At 42.7% G+C, this 17,945-nt stretch overlaps 1 protein-coding gene across 15 annotated transcripts in view; it reads right to left on the bottom strand.

The window, feature by feature from the left end:
* col25a1 (collagen type XXV alpha 1 chain) overlaps nt 1–17,945 on the bottom strand; it is a 138,721-nt gene that overhangs the window by 38,265 nt on the left and 82,511 nt on the right. For 12 of the 15 annotated variants that reach the window (XM_085760285.1, XM_085760287.1, XM_085760293.1 and 9 more), the window contains exon 4: nt 5,794–5,851. In XM_085760285.1, the coding sequence (XP_085616411.1) occupies nt 5,794–5,851 (58 nt within the window). Of the gene's footprint in view, nt 1–286; nt 347–5,793; nt 5,852–7,880; nt 7,908–17,945 lie in introns of all 15 variants that reach the window. The other 3 variants (XM_085760279.1, XM_085760286.1, XM_085760294.1) reach the window with 2 other exon arrangements.

The following is a 17,945-nucleotide window of genomic DNA, read 5'->3' as shown; positions in this document are numbered from 1 at the left end:
CTTGTTCCAGTCCGCTACATATTACTGGGCTATAAAAGGCCACCTTTGCTTTCAATGGGAGACCTGGCATGTAGCATGGAACAGAAATCTCTTGAGTGAAAGACTGGTAGTGGCATTGAGGAAGGGGATAACGATTGACTGGCTGTGATTAATTAGATGGGGTTTTTCCTGTGTCTACTCTATCATCGGGCTTTGAGGAAAAGCAACCGACAGTGATTCATTCACTCCCAGTGTGTACTGCACAGGGGTCGGACTAAGCAGCTAGGCGGCACCACCACCGACAAACCTTGACAGTCAGGATCTGATTGCTGTGCAAAGCAGCCAGCGTAGGGAGACCAGGCAATCCCTAAAGGGACAAACAGCAGAACATGGCACAACACACGCATGACATTCAAACACTGGGTGAACAAAAACAGATAAAAGGAGGAAGAAGATAAGCATCCTATCTATAAATATTACTACAAATTTGTCAAGTTAGATGAAGGATTTAAAACAATGTCCCAACTTCTTTTTCCAATTATCAAAAGCCAACATCAAATTTAACTGGCAGGCAATTAGTTTTGAGGACCAGACATTTCAATCAAGACATAAACACGACAAGCATTTTATTTTAAAAAACATTCACCACTTAAACAAGTCCATGTTTCCACTCCATCATGAAACAATGGCACTGGGGCCATCTGGTATAGAGTCTAATAGCTAAATAACCATTTCCTGTTGTTTTCTTTCAGATATTCCAAGAGAACATTTGTTGAGACGATTATCATAGGGCAGACTCTGCGTTACAATATGCTGGTAAATTGAGGAGTGGTATTGTTCATGGAGTTTTGGGGAACATCATAGGATTGAAACGTTCCCTGGAAATTCAATCAACTACAATTCCCTTGTCAACAATCTTCATGACAGATGCGATCTGCTCATGAAAACTGAATTAAAGAAGAAAGCATGGGGTCTTCTGCTTGTTAAGAGGAGAGACAATGGTTTATAGATGAATATCAGCTTTGATCCAAGTCCAGAAACATTGTCATATCGTTAGCTAAACATGGTTTTGAATGTTATTCTCAAATGAATGCACCCCATTAATTTTTATTCTTTTGGGGGATATTCTCCATACGTAGACATAAGGCTATACATTTTTATTTTACTGCACTTACTTGCATGTCTGTAGACTTATTGACAAGACTTTTACAGCCTAATGCCATATAAATGTCCACTGTAACATGAATTGATTGTTTGCTAAAAAGCTTAGCAGCTGTAAATAAGTTAGGGAGGTCTTTCAAGTTTTGGGGGGGTCTGTCAGGCCAAAGCAGTGTTCTTCTTCCAAACCAGCAACAGCTACTAGCATGATGGCTATACAGCGACAAAAGGGCTCCATGAACTACATTAATTTGTAGCATTATTAACAAGAGCAGCATTCACAAGTAGCTCATCTACTGTGTAGCATTTCCTCACAGGATGGAAGCTGGTCCTGGATGCTATCAAAGTGGAGGGTAATGTTAGCGACTCTGTCCTGCTCTGTGTTTGATTTGGGCAAGTTTACTCTCCAGCAACCTCGGCCAACCTTCCCGAGATAGTGTTACGTTTGCCAAACTCATAAGTTCATCCTCATCCTAAAAGCCTTTTCCCCCTGTGACGTTCAAATTAAAAGCATATGGTTTGAAAATACGAACAAGTACTTAAGCTAAGAACAAAGTCACAGCTTGACCTTGCATTTCTCTTAGAATACTTAGAAGAACAAGCTCAACACTGCACCTAATGACAATAGTTATTTTATCTGCATGGCTTCCACGTAGATCATCAGCTGATGACAATTCTTTGCCTGGTAGCTGTTACTCTGGCTTATACAACTTAATATCTTCTATGCATACATACATAAGAGCTCTTTCACAGGATCCTTATTTTTAAATGTGTTACACTGGAAACTTACTAATGGAGCTGTTTCCTTCATTAGCTAGCTAGCATGAATTGATAAAACAGGTGTCCTGTCGGATTTCAAAACCAACTGTTGCTGGGTAGGAAGGAACTAGAATATTTTGTTTACAAGACAAGCTGGAGGCAGTATTATTGTAAACTATACCAGTAACAACAACTACTTGGAAGAAGAAGGGACAGAAATTGATTGTGATTGCATATTTTCTCATTTATCAACTGCAGGTTTTGCTCCACTGTAAATAACCAACCTGAATGAGCTGATGAAAGTTCCTCTCTAAGACTGGCACACTGACATAAACATGCCCTGTAAGAGATCAATCTTCTTCTATATTGAAGCTTAAGATAAAAATCTGGCCTATCCAAACATGGATTTGGTGCCATCCCTCTGGTTTTCCACAGATAATTCAAAAAGTATGGCTCATTAGGAACATGGCTTTCAAGGCAGGCTGATTGAATTCAGGCCTGCTGCAGAACAGTGCAATGGATACTCTTACACTGCAGACAATAGCCATTCTGTGCGTAACTGGGATTGAAGCGCAAATATTTCTCAAGTTATTTACAACCTCAAACATGCTGAGGACAAAAAAAGGAAAACCATATAGGGGATTGTGGTCTGAGGGGAGCGGACAATACAAAGCGTCCTGGCATGGAACTGTGTTGTGGTGTATCTGCAGGCTGGCACACTGCTCACTGGGCTGTTGCATGCTTGCTTTTACGATCATTTTGATACATATGCTGAGAGGAGACAGCAGAGAAGCTGCGGCCAGGTCGACAGCGTGTTGACAAGCTCGCTGACCAATGTGTTTCTGAAATGTGGGGGGAAGAGAAGTTGAATGGTTATCTGACCAAACAAAACAGCGGTTTGATCTCGCTGTGCAGGAGATGAGAGAAAGAGGAGAAAAGCTGGACTAGGTGTGGGTTAGCGCTCAGCCTGCATTTCCTCCATGCTGATGTCTATGTGTGAGAATGATAATGACATGGCGGCTGACAGAGAATCCTAACCATTCACAGATTGCTTTGTTTTGCTTTTCTCCTCCAAAACGGATGTCGGTTATTTAGTGATGAGCTCTAATGCTATGAATTCGCCTGCAGCGAGATGAGTGCAACTGTAGTAAACAAAGAGCAAGATATGAGAACAATCAGCAGCAGCCGTTGTAGGACACTGGCCAGAACCAGCATCTCCTTGACCACACCAAACACACAAAGCATCCAGAGCAACTGCAGCCTGTGGTCTTCTCTGAATATCTATATGTGGAGGATTTCCAGCCCTTCTTACAGATGTCTTTGATCCATTCATTTGAAGCCTCAGATTTGGCATTGGTTTGATACATCAAATTTATCTCAAGTGAAATTCATTTAAGGCTCCTGATCTCATGTGCGAACAGTGTGCTATAAAACACTTCTTTGTTCACGATTGAAAAGTCAAATACTGGAAATTGCGTAACCACACTCTTTATTTTGGAAGGACACTGGGCAAATTGGTCAAATCCCAAGATGTGAGAAATAAAGCACTGGACAAACAAGGGCAGATTTTTTTTTTTGTGAAATCTCAAGAATTTTTCCTGTAACTGACCCAGGAATTCACCAACCTTTACTTGACAGCTGGGGCCAGTGTCATCGCTCAAAAGGACCACACACACCTTTCTTGCCGATACACACAGCCAGTAAACTCTGGTTAATTATATCCCGGCAGTGGAGCTGGAAAGGTGGCCTCACATTTGTTTGTCAAAACTGGCCAATTTATTATTTGTTGCTTGGTTAACCTTTGACACATGGATGTGGCCACTGACCCCCGGGGTCGACAAATGGCTGACCCCGACATGTGGGGAACAGGCAGAGGAAGTGGCCGCCTGTGAGGACATTCTCTCAGCCATGTGGCGATTCTTACGCTCTTACACGTCTTTGGCCGCAGAGGTTATGACTTGACCTCTTGAAAAACATGCATGCAAACACAAGTAGTCTGTCTTTTAAATGATTCTAAATTTAAACCTGTTTAGATTGGATATAATCTGGCAGACTGCGATGCGTAGAGGACATATTCTTGACATGCTCTGTTGTTTACATGTCTCTCCATATGGGTTTAATCAACTCTCTGCACACAGCCAGTACTGGGCATGAAATGAGCTTCATTTCCAGCCAGATAGATAGAGTCAAGGTCAGGCAGCACTTGTCCTGTTATGCCTTCGTTTATTAAGGAAATCTTTCTAATACTCTGTTCCACTACATTTACCTGCTAATCTAATGTACAAAGTCAATATGCCATTCCGGGGAGGTAATATGATTTGGTGGTGACCTAGAATGCTTTTATGCTTCGGCAGTCCTTCATATATAACTGTGACTGTGTGTTAATTTGTACCTATTAGTGGACAATTTTGCTGTAATTGGAAATTAATGAAACACTATCTTGAGGGGGACAGTTTATTTATTTACTCTGTAAGACAAATAGGGCCTGGCTGGTCCCTGTTACAACTCTGTCAGCCACACTGCTGTTTCCAAAGTATAAATCATTTAACTGATAGAGACAGATGACTCCATTTCCGAGGTTAAAAGGGTACAAATTACGGACAAAGCCCAAGAAACTCAATCCAAAAGGGGAGAGTTTGCTTCCAGTCAATTCAACAGAAGACCAAAGATATTTCCTTTCTGACTGTTTGCAGTGGTTTTCAGATTAGCTCTTGCAACTACAGTGATTATCCAATACGTCTTATGTCATTAAAAATTAACTAAGGTTATCACGGAGCTGGGGATGTGTTCTCAGATCTTGTGGAAGTGTGAAGCCACACGGAGGTCCACAATCTCTGTGAACTTGGCCGTCATTGGAGGAGGCTGCATTTGTAACATTAGACGTATCACTCTAAGAACACTAATCAAATTTCACAGGGAAGGTCGTTTGTATTGACTTCCAAATCATAAGAAACGTGGTGCTTTGACGCGCAGAACTGGCCCGGAGGAGAGCTGACAAAGTTAATCGGCAAACTGCTAACGTCTGGGTGGGCGCCAGGACTGAATTGGGATCAGATCCACTTGGGAGATGGCTGGCGTTCTGGTGACAAGACAGACCTTTGTGTTGCCGTGTTCTCTTGTCCTTGCGCTCCAAACCTCTGCGTGCTCTCTGCCCTCACGGAAATCAATTACCGGCATTCAAAGCAACTTTGACTCTGTGCGATCTACACTTGATGACGACAGCAGACACAGAGGAAGTGAGGAGTCTGTGTATGTCGGTGCACATGTGACCCTGGTTAATGCAGTCTAGTTTAAACAAACCTGCACAGCCATAGTCTGCTTTTTTCAAAGAAAGTTCATTTTTTTAAACATATTCGAGAAAAATGAGGGCTGCTCTCACTGTTAGGTGGAGATAGAGTAATTAATTTCAGAGGCTGTCGAGCACAAAAAAGCACTCACATTATCATCATTTAGAAGCTGCGCTTTGATAGAAATGTCAAACTACAGAGCTGGAAATGATTAAAGCTCTGAATATGCCATGTCACGTTGAGGAGTGAAGTGATTCACGAGTAATTATACAGACAGAGCTTGTTGGCTTTTGATTATAGTTGAGATTGAGCAGATTTGTTTTGCACAAGTTGTTCAAGTTGAAGACGAAAAGTAAAAAAAAAAAAAGTTTTTTTGCATATATTGAACTGTAGACCACTGCGTGTCTTCCAAGGTATCTTGCACGTATTCCTGCCCTCTTTTGTTGTAGAAATAAGCAGTGCTGAAATGCTTGTTGTATTTGGCCAGATGGGAAGAACACTATCCCAGGAATTTCATGCATCTCAAACCTTTTGCCCACAATTCTGCTGGGGGAGACACACACAGTCACATTCGTCAGCTAATCACAAGAAATTGGAGTAAACCGCATACCCGTGGTCCCTGGTCGCCTTGATCCCCCTGCAAAAGGCAAGAAGAAGAAAAAGAATGTCTTGAAATGCAAGGGTCGAATGCACACTGAACACACACACACACACACACACACACACACACACACACACACACACACACACACAGACAGACCCAAGTACGGTGCCAATAATAAGCCGAGGCTCACACCAAAATCACTGAGGCATAATTCAGAACACATTGATAAAGAAAAATAATACAGGAACCCTCAGCTATTCATTGTGGTTGACAGTAAAATCACTTATGATAACAGGGACTGACATGAATTGAGTATGAAAGAAAGAGAGAGAGAGAGCGCAGTGGTGTGAGGTTTGGTGGGTTTTGGTGAGGGGGGCTGAGTGTGGGCGAACTGCACTGCCAGGCCAGATTTTCTGCCCCAGAGATCTTTGGCTTCCTGCCTTTTCTGGGGGTAGATCTCTGCGGATGGAGCCTGTTCCTGAAGTAGAAAACGTTTGGTTTGAGCTCAACCTGCATGGTGAAGACTGTGGGTTTATCATATTAGAGTGAAACCAAACCAGAAGTAGACTTTTGTTTGAAATAAGTGGAGGAAGACCGAATGTTGGACCTTAATCCGCCTAGAATCAGATAACTGAACATCTTTTAAAAAATCTAATTTGATGCACTCCACTCTTCTGTTGGCTGAGGCACAATTTAAGCCACAGCAGTAAAAACGAACCAAACAACTCATCACACACGGACGGGAGCGTAAATGTAATGCCTGAGCAATTTCAAATAAAACAGCATCTCGGAATTTTTCTAATTTCTCACTGGGCAGTCGCTCCAGAACCGGATTTAACGGGGAAACAGTTGCGAACGGCCACGCTGATGCTTTATTCGTCTTGGGTGGGAAGGAATGAACACAGTTGTTTTTCATTTCATTAAACTGCAGATGAAGTGGTTCACATGAGAGGCATGAACATGCATCTAATCAGGAAGATTGGGTCATACATTCAATTTAAGATGGTTTTGTAAGTCATGCTGATTTCTTTTTTTTGCCTTAAAGGACACCAACAGAGAGAAAAAAATGACAATGTTGATTCATAACGTTTGTCAGCGACGTCATTCCACACCCCACATTACTAGAGATCATCAGTTACCAGAGAGTGCAGCTTGACGCAGATGACAACTGTGATCATCTATTCCTCTGTGTTTAATGCTGACTCTGGTTTGTACTCTCACGTCACTTGGCATTATTTCTTGTTTTTTACAGCTGAATAATCCCTTAAATATAATAGCTTATTGCCCAAGTTGTTGCTTTCTTCACACAAAATGTGAATAAACACTTCAATTTATTCATTGCTAGGTCGTACAAGGCCTTGATCTTCCCCAGTAGCATTTTAAATGTAAGCACTTTCATTATACCCAAATTCAGGGACTTTATCAATGTGAATAGTTTGAATTAAAGGGGTCTCAGCCTTTTACTCTTTCACTGAAAAGCCACGGTCACACATTTTGTCCCTGAATCCTGCAGACTTATAAAGAGACAGTGTGGTTGTTTTGCATGCTCCACTGCTGTTTTATGGAGGAATGCTCAGTGAGGCATTTAAGGGCTTCAACTAGGGCTCTGGCTTTTGGTCATTAATGTTCTGTGCTGTGGATTTGTGAACGACAGGAGAATTTAAATATTCAGACTCTACGACTTGGGGTCAGGATGACTTGAATGTGAATTATAGAGGGACTTGAAAGATGAAACTCTTTATGGACAAATTAAGTATGAGGAAAGCAAAAACAAAGAGTTTTATTATCTTGACCTGTGAATGTGAACGAGGGGCCAGATAAGAAAGACTGAATTTCACATGATTCTGTTTCACATTTTAGGAAATGAAAATATTAATCTTTATGCCAAGAGTTAGATAAGAAGATTGATACCATGGTAGTCTCTCTATGTGCCTGTACAAACATGAGGTTGGTGAGCTGAGTGAAAAGACTGCAATCAGTGCAATCTGTGTTCAGTTGAGACTGGCTCTAACTGGTGTCAATCTTTAAAGTAACAAGAAAGCAGAAGAGAAAATACACCAATGAAAATATCAACCAAAATATAAATGACTCACCTTTTCACCCTTCGGACCTGGGGGACCCTACAAAGAGAGAAGAAAGGTGGTTTAAACGTCACACAGCAGTAACAAGAAAATGCCAAACAATGGTTCATGTCAGTTTGCTGTAATTGTTCCGGTGCCATGGCACACTTTGGTTAGATACAAATTCTCCAACTGTGAAAAACCAGGCTGACTAATCTTGTTAGCCAAGAAACAAACAAGACATGAAAATCATGAACTTTGAGGGAACCGTTGAAATCACAAGATTAACAAATTGAGTTTTGATGAAACCAACATTGTGTACTTTTTGACATCACTTTCATCGTTTGATTAAAATGACCTGTCACAGACTGGGAACTAGTACCTTATGCATTGTAGACATGCAGGGCTTATATAAACATACAATTAAAACCAAAAACAGGCCCAAATCAAGCCTGTGTTTACTCAGAGGATCAAATCCAACAATCTCCAACCAAGCATTGGAAAGCACATTGTAAAAAAAAAAGTGCCCCGATCATGAGGAACACTTCTTTTTCTTTTTAAACGCTGCAGTTTTTGTGAAGCAGCTTTGCATCCAATGTCTGTCAATCAGCAGGCGGGGGCTCCTGGGTGGGCTCGGTTAAAGATCATGGTTGGAGTAGAAGATTTGATGAGGAGATGTGCATCTATACGCCTGAGCCTAATGAGCTTGCGTTCATAAATAGTGTTTGTAACATCGAAAGTGGAAGGATGAAGTTCAGTAGTTGGGCTCTGTTTCTTCCTCTGAGGTTGGACTTTTGGAAACAGGCTATCTTTGGAAAAAATCACTATTAGATCGGTGTCAGCGGAGTGACTAACTGACCACCCGCTTTGCAGCAGTGTTCACAAGCCCCTGGAGAAACTGAAAGAGACTGCTTTGCCAATGCTAATCTGTATTTCTCATGAAAAACTATCTGTCGGGAACAGATTTATTAGAAACTACTTGTTTCCTCTGGTCACAGAGAAAGTTGGTTTCTGAGACCAGACCTGAATCCTCTCCAGTCACTTCAAACATTTGCGAAATTCTGCATCTGCTCATCTAACTTTATCACTGCTTTCGTGGCTGCCGGTCAAAATGTCAGGTACGTCTCCGGATGAAAAGAACAAGTTGCTCAGCACGCCACCGACACAAGTGTAGTACTGTAATATAGCTGTGCAGTGGCCTCTGGTCCAGGATCATACTGGTTTGTTTCCAGAGATATCAGACACAGAGAAAAGTACACTGACACTAATCCATGGATTGATGACATTAGGGTAATGTTTGGATGCTGTTCCTGTGCGTTAGTGGGCCAGTGACCCAGAATAGCGGGCTTGCAGACACAGAGAGGCTTCCACTGCATTGGCACAGAACAGTACAGTCTGAAAGTGAAATGCTTCAGAGGTAGTCCAGCACTTTTCCTCAGCCAACATCTACCACACTGCTCTGGGGGAAGTGAGCTGCAGCCAGGTTTCTGCCTGCTCAGTGTCTTTGGACATTATTTTTGATGCATAGTTAACCATCTGTAACTTTTTGTTTATGTATAGTCGTACATGTGTTTCCAACTGGATCTGCGCTGGGCCCGGTTCGCCTTGGTCATGAGGTTGTGAACCTGCACGACGACCACGTGTGCTGCATCGTGCTATTAATTCAAATGTGAGGCAACTGTGTTCGCTTCGAAAACCGCAGACAAACGCTGATGGGAAGCGCTGCTTTAACACACACACACACACACACATCCAAGGAGGTGGTCCTGCTGCTTCCTTGACTGGCCGTACAAAGAGCCACAACACACTTGTAAACACAAAATGTGCCATTATGAAAACAATGTTTGAGATTGTGGTTCCCTGGGGAAGGACTAACAGAGGCAACATATTGGACTCAAATGTGACTTTTACTTTTATAATGAAGCAGAAGCATTCCAGAGTGACAAATAAGTTTCCAATGTGTTCCTCAAAACGGAGGGCAGCTAAAGGAAATCAGTCCAGGCCTTTTTTGTTGTGAAGGAAAATTGCCTTTGGACAATAGGAGGTTATTGACAAGCTGTTACTGCAAACATATGAATGGCTGCAACAAGGAAATACATAAATATACCCACTGCAGCGTTTTCCACAAGCCTGTGTAACGTATTATGTCTGGCATTGTAAAATGCATCTAGTTGGCACACACAACTGCTGGACTACATGACTGGGCACCCTGAGTTTGTGGAGAGAAATAAAAAAAAAACTGTTTTATAGGATTTAGCATTTCATTAAATTCTTATTGTTTCAAGATAGGTACAGCAATGAAGTGAAACATGATCAGCCCCTTGCTGAACTTCCATAATAGGGCAAAAAGCAAGGTAAGGTCACCGGTGCTAGATACTGACTACTTTGGTTTATAACGAGAGGCTGGTGAGTCATGGAGCTTCAGCTTCCACCTTTCACCAATATAGTTATGATTTATTTCTTCATTTATAATATAGATAAGGACCAACATAAACAAGCTGAAACTGAGGATACATTTATATAGTAGATATCCAAAATAAATGAATTTAATGAACTGAATCCTGGCCAGTAAACGTCATCAACACTGATATATTTTTTCAACCATTTCATCAATTTAGCTTTTGTGCATGCCCACTAACTTCTCTCAACATGAGGCCAAGTTCAAGTGCCTCTCTTTGTGTATATATTTTTCCTTTCAAGTTAGATTTTCTTTTCAAATTGTAAAAAAAAAATACTATAACAATTCTCCACTATCTGAACATGTAGACTAAAGCAACTGCAGATGTAGCCCCTTTAGTAAAACTACTCCTGCTGGGAATCTCAGGTTGATATGCAACAAACGTTTTCCTATCTTATACTGAATCAATCAAGGAAAGCCTTTTCCGTCAGCAGCATTTACCGATTTGTACCCCACTATAAGTGGAGTGCTGCATTTGACACACCTAATCATATCTTGCTCAAATCTTGCTGGTATTCCTCCTCCTCTCGCTGGTCGTGAAGCATGTGGCAATGATTTCACTACACAGCCTGCACCTGCTCATTATACAGCCCATCATTTGCACATCACTTGGACAGACAGCATCCACTGGAGCTTTTCCAAAGGGTTTAAGTGCATACAGTGAGGGTCTTTTATAGAGACTATTAAACAGCTCTCCTGCAAAGACTATTTCAAAGGAGCTAAGTGTACTACAGAAGAACTGCAGAGGGTATCTATTTGTCAAGCCGTCTCTGTAGCTTTGTGGTTTTAGTTTGCCCTGAGGAAGGTTTCCAATCAGCACCTGTGTATGCTTTTCACATCTTTTTACTGCTTCTGATCTGGCTCTTTTTCAAAAGCAGCCCTGCAGCAGGTGCTTCATGGCTCATCAGGCTGCTCATGCTGCATTAGCCAGTTGGTTTGTTGAACATGATTAACCCTCTACAGTGTCATCTATTACACTGGATACACTGCAATTACTCAGGATTCCTGAGTGGCCTCATACATGTATGTTCATGCCAAGATACCGTAATGTTGCCAGGCAACCAGGAGGCTTCAGTAAAAATTAGAGTTAGTACTGTATATTAAGATATGTAAATAATGTGTAATAACTGAGCTTAGAGGTGCTGGTAAAGCCTGGGTTTGTAACCTGTAGACAGAAGTAAGCAGCCGTTTCCCCCTGTGTTTTTGTGCTTAGCTACTGTTAGCAAATGTTAGCAAGCTGTTTTTCCTAGATGTCGAACAATGTCTTGAACAGATTTGCATGGAAGCTAAAAACAAAGTAGTTTAAATCACGTCTGAATTTTGGATTTCCTTGTGCATCCTGTATTTCACTGCTGTACTGTATTTCCCAGATAAAAGTCTTTAAAAATTAGTCCTATAGTGAAAATGTCTTAAAAATATGTTCTTCCTATGTGTTAAGATGAACAAATAGCAGCTGCCCCAAAGCATGAGCTCGATATCCACTTATTGAAAATGACACACATCAGGTCGATGGTAAGCCTCACATCTTCTGCTGCTTAACGCTGGGCAAACTTATGTCAAACTTCCATCGCAAGATGATTTGTAACAGAACTTCCTGCGTGCATGATATTGTTGAGTTGGTGGACCACTGGATCAAGATTAAGCTTTTTTTCTATCCAGATACATGTCTAGCTTCTCACTGCGAGCCAAACCATGACCACTGTCTCCTGTAATGGCCTGAATGAGCTGTTGGTATGAAAAAAAAAAGAGGAAAGCTCTGCCACCTTTAAAATAGAGTGGGGGAGAAATATGGAAAGGTCTGCAGGGAAATATAAAAAGGCAAAGCCAACTGGAGCCAAATCCGCAAGCAACATGGAGAACATTGCCACTCATGTTTGAAAATGTAACTTACTTAACTTCATATTATGAGGAAAGAGTAACTGATGTTTAGTAAACTGATCCTGGCACTGTGGTACATGCAGCTCCTGCAGAGATGATTTCAAGTGTTGCTAAATTATTTATTGGGCACTAGGCACCTGGTTTCCATCCTCTACATCAAGGAGACGTTTCAAATGATATCATATGTAATATGAACAGAATTCAACTTGCTCATATCAAGCCCTTGGTGGGCCTGAGGCCTCTTTTGGTGGAGTTTGCATGTTCTTGTGCTTGCGTGCTCTTGGTTCTCCAGCTTCACTTCAATAATTTGACTGGTGAATCTTAAATTAAATTGCCCATACAGTATGTGTGACTTTAAGTAAGGCTGAGGTTGAGTGAGGTTGCTTGCCTCAACGTGTTGGCCCTGTGATAGACTGGCAACCTATTTAGGGTGTACCCCTCTCTTGCCCTATCCCATGATCCTGTACACATAAGCAGTAGAACCCACTGATGGATTGATGGAGATCTTTTATCTTCTAAATACAAGCATGATCCTGATGTGATTGATCTGATGACTGATTGATTTAAATATACAAATTCTTTATTCCCATTGTTATTTCTAAGCTACGGTCCAGTTTTTGACAGCCTGCAATCAAGACATGGTTTGACTTCTCACTCTCACACTAACTCACCCTCTGAAAAGTACCTCACTTCTGTCAGCCTTATTTCACATAAGAAGTCAAGACATTGAATAGCCATTTTTCACATTCCTACTCGCCTATAATTTTCTGGAAACATGATGGATGAAAGCTAGACAGTGCTGCGCCTGACTGTGCAGTGCAAGGAGAGAGGCTGGCTCGTATCCATTGCTCTGGCTGTTGTTGACATGAGCAGAGTAATTCTTGTGGGTTTAGCTGTGAGCTGCTGGTACGATCTTGTGAAGCTATCCACTTAATCCAACAAGATGCAAAAAGTCAGGAACGTGGGATCTGCATGTAGACTCTGTCTGGACTCGGCTGTATTCGTTTTCATCACAGCGACCTGTTAAACCTGCGGAGGTCCAGAAAATCAATCCATCAAACGGAGCTCACATCCTCGCTGGAGAGCCTGGGCCAACTGGGCTGGCAGCGGTTGCTGTAGCCCCAACTGCCGGCCACATGGATCCAATCACCTCACCCTGGAGCACTGGCATCTCTGAGAGCACCAGGCCAACAACTACCGCTTTTACAACCTCATCTTTATGAGCATACGGTTTTCTCACAGAGCCACATAATATTAATAAACATGTGTGTACACAGGAAGTTAAGCAAAGCAATCCTCCAGGCTCCAAGTGTTGACAAGGAATGAGTAAGTGAAGAGGGGGCAGGTGAGGAGTGCTGCTCACCACAAATGTGGGAAGACGGCCAAAGTAAAGGGTTTGAAAGGCCTAAATCCTGACTTACGCACTTCACACTGTAAAGTGATGCATCATGTTGCCACGCATCAAAATACAAAGGCGTTGTAGATCTCGAAATGGCTTCAGTTCAGTTTGACCTGACTCACCAGACTAGTTTGACATTTGGGAAATAATTTTCTTTGTCTTCTTCTCTCTGAGTCAGATGGATCTTTACTAGCACTGGCACCAGCAGCTGGTTAGTTTAGCCAAGACTGGGGGAGACTAGCTAGCTTCAAGTCTTCATGCTAAGCTAAACCAGTAGCCGCTGCTTCATTTCTAGCCCACAGAGTAGTACTGACCTTCTCATCTAACTCTCAGCAAGAAGGCAAATGAGCATATTTCCTGAACAGCTGAACTCTCTCTTTAAAGTTTACAATCTACCAGAAAAGAGTTGTTTGCAGGAGCAATTCTCTTTGCACTGTGCAAAAGGGAAAGTGAGACAGCATCTACGCTCTCACAGCGTTTCACGGAGAGAGGGTGAGATGAAATATCCCATCTGGATACGAAAATATAAAGAAAATGCACCGATGCAAAGAAACGGAAACGACTGCAAAAATACATATTTTGCCATTTGACGCTAAAAAATCCATCTGCGGGCATCATTGGAAGTGAAATCTACTCACTTTCAAACATGCACAACCCTGGAACAGAGCGAAAGACATCCAGTAAAAACATATCTATATGTACACCTCCATCTGTTAGTTCTGCATGGGAACCCTCAATCATATTACCATGGGCCCCGGGGGAACTTTTTTTCATGGCGGGAAACTAATGGAGGACAGGGATGTGAGTAATCAGAGCAGAATGGGCAGGAACGGATGACCACAAGTGGCTGGTGCTCGTCGGGGGAATCTGTATGCAGAGGTTAGGCGGGGATAGGAAAACCACACTGGAAAACTGACTTGGGAATGGCATCTGGTTCCCATATCCACAGTGTATCACAATTAGCCGGCAGAAAATGACTTTAATGTGTGTGTATGTGTTTGTGAGTGTGTCTCTGCTTGTTGTTATGTGTTTAATGTTCTTGTGGGAGCAGGGGTGCCGTGAACTGAGGAAAGTGAAACTGATGGTGTGATTGGTTAGAGGTGTGTGTGTGTGTGTGTGTGTCGTCCAAGTGCGGTGACAAGATGTAAATCAAACACGGAGGAGACTCTAAATTCCCAATCTCAGTTCGGGGAAGGTCTCGTCAGGCCTGAGGAGGGGAGACATTTAAACAGCTTCGACCAAATCGTAGGCATGAAAAGCCAAACGTTGAAGCCAACTTTTTTTTTTCTGCACGATACGTAAGCAAATTTCTGACCCACAAAATTCTTGTCGTGGATATGAAATGTTGAATAGGGGACAATGTTCCAGCTGGAAAACTATTTCTTCTGTTGATTCAATTAGAACCACATACTGGTCCCTCCACATTTCTCATCATTTGATGTTATGAGTTGGGGGAAAATTCCTCTCCATCAAAAAGATGTCGACTTTTCTCTTCAACCCCGGGCATCGCATTCATACGGTGTTAATGCTCCTACCACTCTAAGGTAGTGACAGTCAGTTTTCCTTGTGAGGACTAAGCCTGCGCAGCCGACCACAGTTCACTACGGACTGCCTCAAATCACTGCAAGTAAACCTCACGCTTGGCCCGAGCGCTGCCTCTCGTCATTTGCTGACAGACGAGCGCCGCTGATGGGCACAGCGTGAGCGCGGGGCTGACATCTAAAAGGTCAAACTCTTAATGTTGTCACATCTAGTGCCAGTAGGCCTCTTCAGGCAGCGCTGCCCTTATGAGCCCAAATAAACGCTGTCATGTCAGATAGATCCACTTGCAGCCTCCTCCTCAGTGCCAGAGAATGTGAGCGCGCTCGTGTCCTCTGTGTCTGATCTGGACCTGTTAATGGGCATTTTCTGTTTTAATCTCACACAACATACACCCGAGCAAGAGGTGTAAATTAACACATCATCAGAGCATGTGGGGTCTCTTTCAACTAGAGTCTCACTTTAGATAAACTGGCACCTTCTCCTCCTCTGGCGGGCAAGAGTGATCAAAGTTCAGCTGGAATATGTTTTATTAACAGGTGTGGAGCTGCAGTGCATGGCAGATGAAGGATGAAGGGTAGAGGGCGGCTAGGTTCCTCTGCTTCACCCCCACATTGCCTCTAATCCCTGTATCGCGGCTGCATAATTCATATGTTTTGACAGATCATCCTCAACCTGCGTCGCTGGAATCTCAGCCGATGAAGAAGAGGGGAGGTGGAAACTACTCGTCAAATACAGACACAAATATAATCAGCTATATTTACCTCAGCGCTTACATGACTGAACTCTTGCAAGGTCTCGTGCTGCACTGTGGCCGGCCTGGCCTGGGACTCCAGTGTGGTGCAGAGGCATGCGGAAAAGCTCAAAGTGGGTTTGATATTTCCAATATTGTATCACTTCTGAATATTTCTCCCTTTTGCTTCTGACCAGATTTGAAAGTATGCTAGTTGCTTTTCTCTGTCTGTATAATTCTAATTTAGCAGGCATACAGTGTGTGCTAAAAAAGTCCGTCCGGCGGCTGGTGTTAGTGGGTACTCGCGTGCAGCCTCAGGGATGGTGTTTTATGCTTGATTAGTGCTAAATGGTGTGCGCACACAGTGGTGGGCACTCGGGCTTGATGTTTTGACACGGACCACCCTTGAAGAGCAGTGGAAAGATGAGCAAAGGAGATTTCTTAAAAAGAGAAGACATGATCACTTTTGCCTCAGCTGTAGTTTTACAGACTTCACTGACCTTTATGCAGCCTACTGCGAAAAATATTTACACGGTGTCAGTTGCAAGAGGAGACAAACTACTCCTCTTGTAAATGATGTAAGAGTTAAATATCACCTCAGTGCATATCTGTAACAGGTCTCCATTCGTGTTTTATCCAATCTGTCTGGAGAACAAGAACCATTCACCACTGGCCGACTGACCCTGTGATCTTGTACAAAAACGGACACAAGCAGTGGAAAAGCGGGGGAAATCAAAACAAAGCAAATCACTTTTCCATGTCTAAACGCCAATCGTCAACCACCAATGAAGATCTTTTCCTGATGAGTTTTGATTGAGGAGACCTTTTCTCTCTCTGTCTCTGCAACCACAGGTCCCTGTCCGTTCATCAGTGGCCGGGTAACTATTAAGTCGCATCTGTAATGACTTCAGCAGCGGTCGGTTTGTTTGGATCTGAGGGCTATGTACAATTTACGCAGTGTTCCCAGAGTTATACGGGGGAGCTGCTGAATATTCATAGCGACGTGTCCTCTGCCATCCCCCGGGTGGGCATACCAAATGAGAAAACCACATGAGATCACTTACTGGTGCCACTTTTTTTTCTTATTTTTCGGAAACACATTCTGTGACCATTGGGTGAGTCATTGCCAGATCACTGTAGTTTCTAAAGACTTGTCTGTAGAAATGCAGTCGCTCACCCAAACTTGGTGTGTTTATTGTCTAAACTGTAAAATTGCTGTGTTTAGTGCAACACGGCTTTTTACTTTGCCTAAAGTAAAACTAGGATCTCTGACAAACACTCATAGCTATTCCGGCATAAAAATGACTCTGTTGATGTGATTTGCTGTCAGGACCTGAATTTGTGTGCACCGGCTTCACTAAAGAAGCCATCCAAAAAGAACCAAATACACAGGCATCCCAAACATTTACAAATCCAAGCTCTCCTACTGTATGAACCCCTCAGAGACAGTACTTCTTGGAATTCAGGCGGTTCTGGAGACGTCTCACAGTATGATTTTATTTGTCAGATGTAAAGTCTGGCCAGAGAGGCTGAGAAGTGAGACCACCTGCACTTACTTACGTCCCAGAACCCCAGGAGCGAGTGTCTGAGAAGGCTCTGAGGATTAACTTACTACTTTTACAGCTCAGTCGGCACATGCTATTATACCTATTCAATCACACTTGCCCCTGGACTATAAATAATTTTAACAGAGCACACACACATGTACAGACGCACGGTGTGCACTTGACCCGGTTATGCAGGGAACTGTCACAGTCCCCGGTGCTTATGTATGGATGTATGGCTTTGTCTTCATCTTTGGGGAAACTCTGAAGTTTTCCATCTGGTAAGGGGAGTGAATCTGCGATCACCCTGCACTATAATGAGGTGACATAATCTGTTGGGGTTCAGGGAGCTGGCATGGTCGTAGGATGGTAGCAAGAATATTACAAACCAGACTGGCCAGATGACAGGGGAAAGGGTCTGTGTTCGGGGAAAGCTGGGATGAAGAGATTATTTTAATAACAGAGTCAGAGTGTGTGGTGCAACTGAGATTTGTGGGAGCAAATTTGTCATGATCAGATCTCCTCCACATCAATTGTAAAAACATAT

Source organism: Trachurus japonicus, chromosome 18, assembly GCF_045865225.1.
Source record: "Trachurus japonicus isolate A0001 chromosome 18, Traja_1.0".
Lineage (NCBI taxonomy): Eukaryota > Metazoa > Chordata > Actinopteri > Carangiformes > Carangidae > Trachurus > Trachurus japonicus.
The sequence above is the reverse complement of the archived record's forward strand: the minus strand, read 5'-3'. Positions and strand labels throughout refer to the sequence as shown.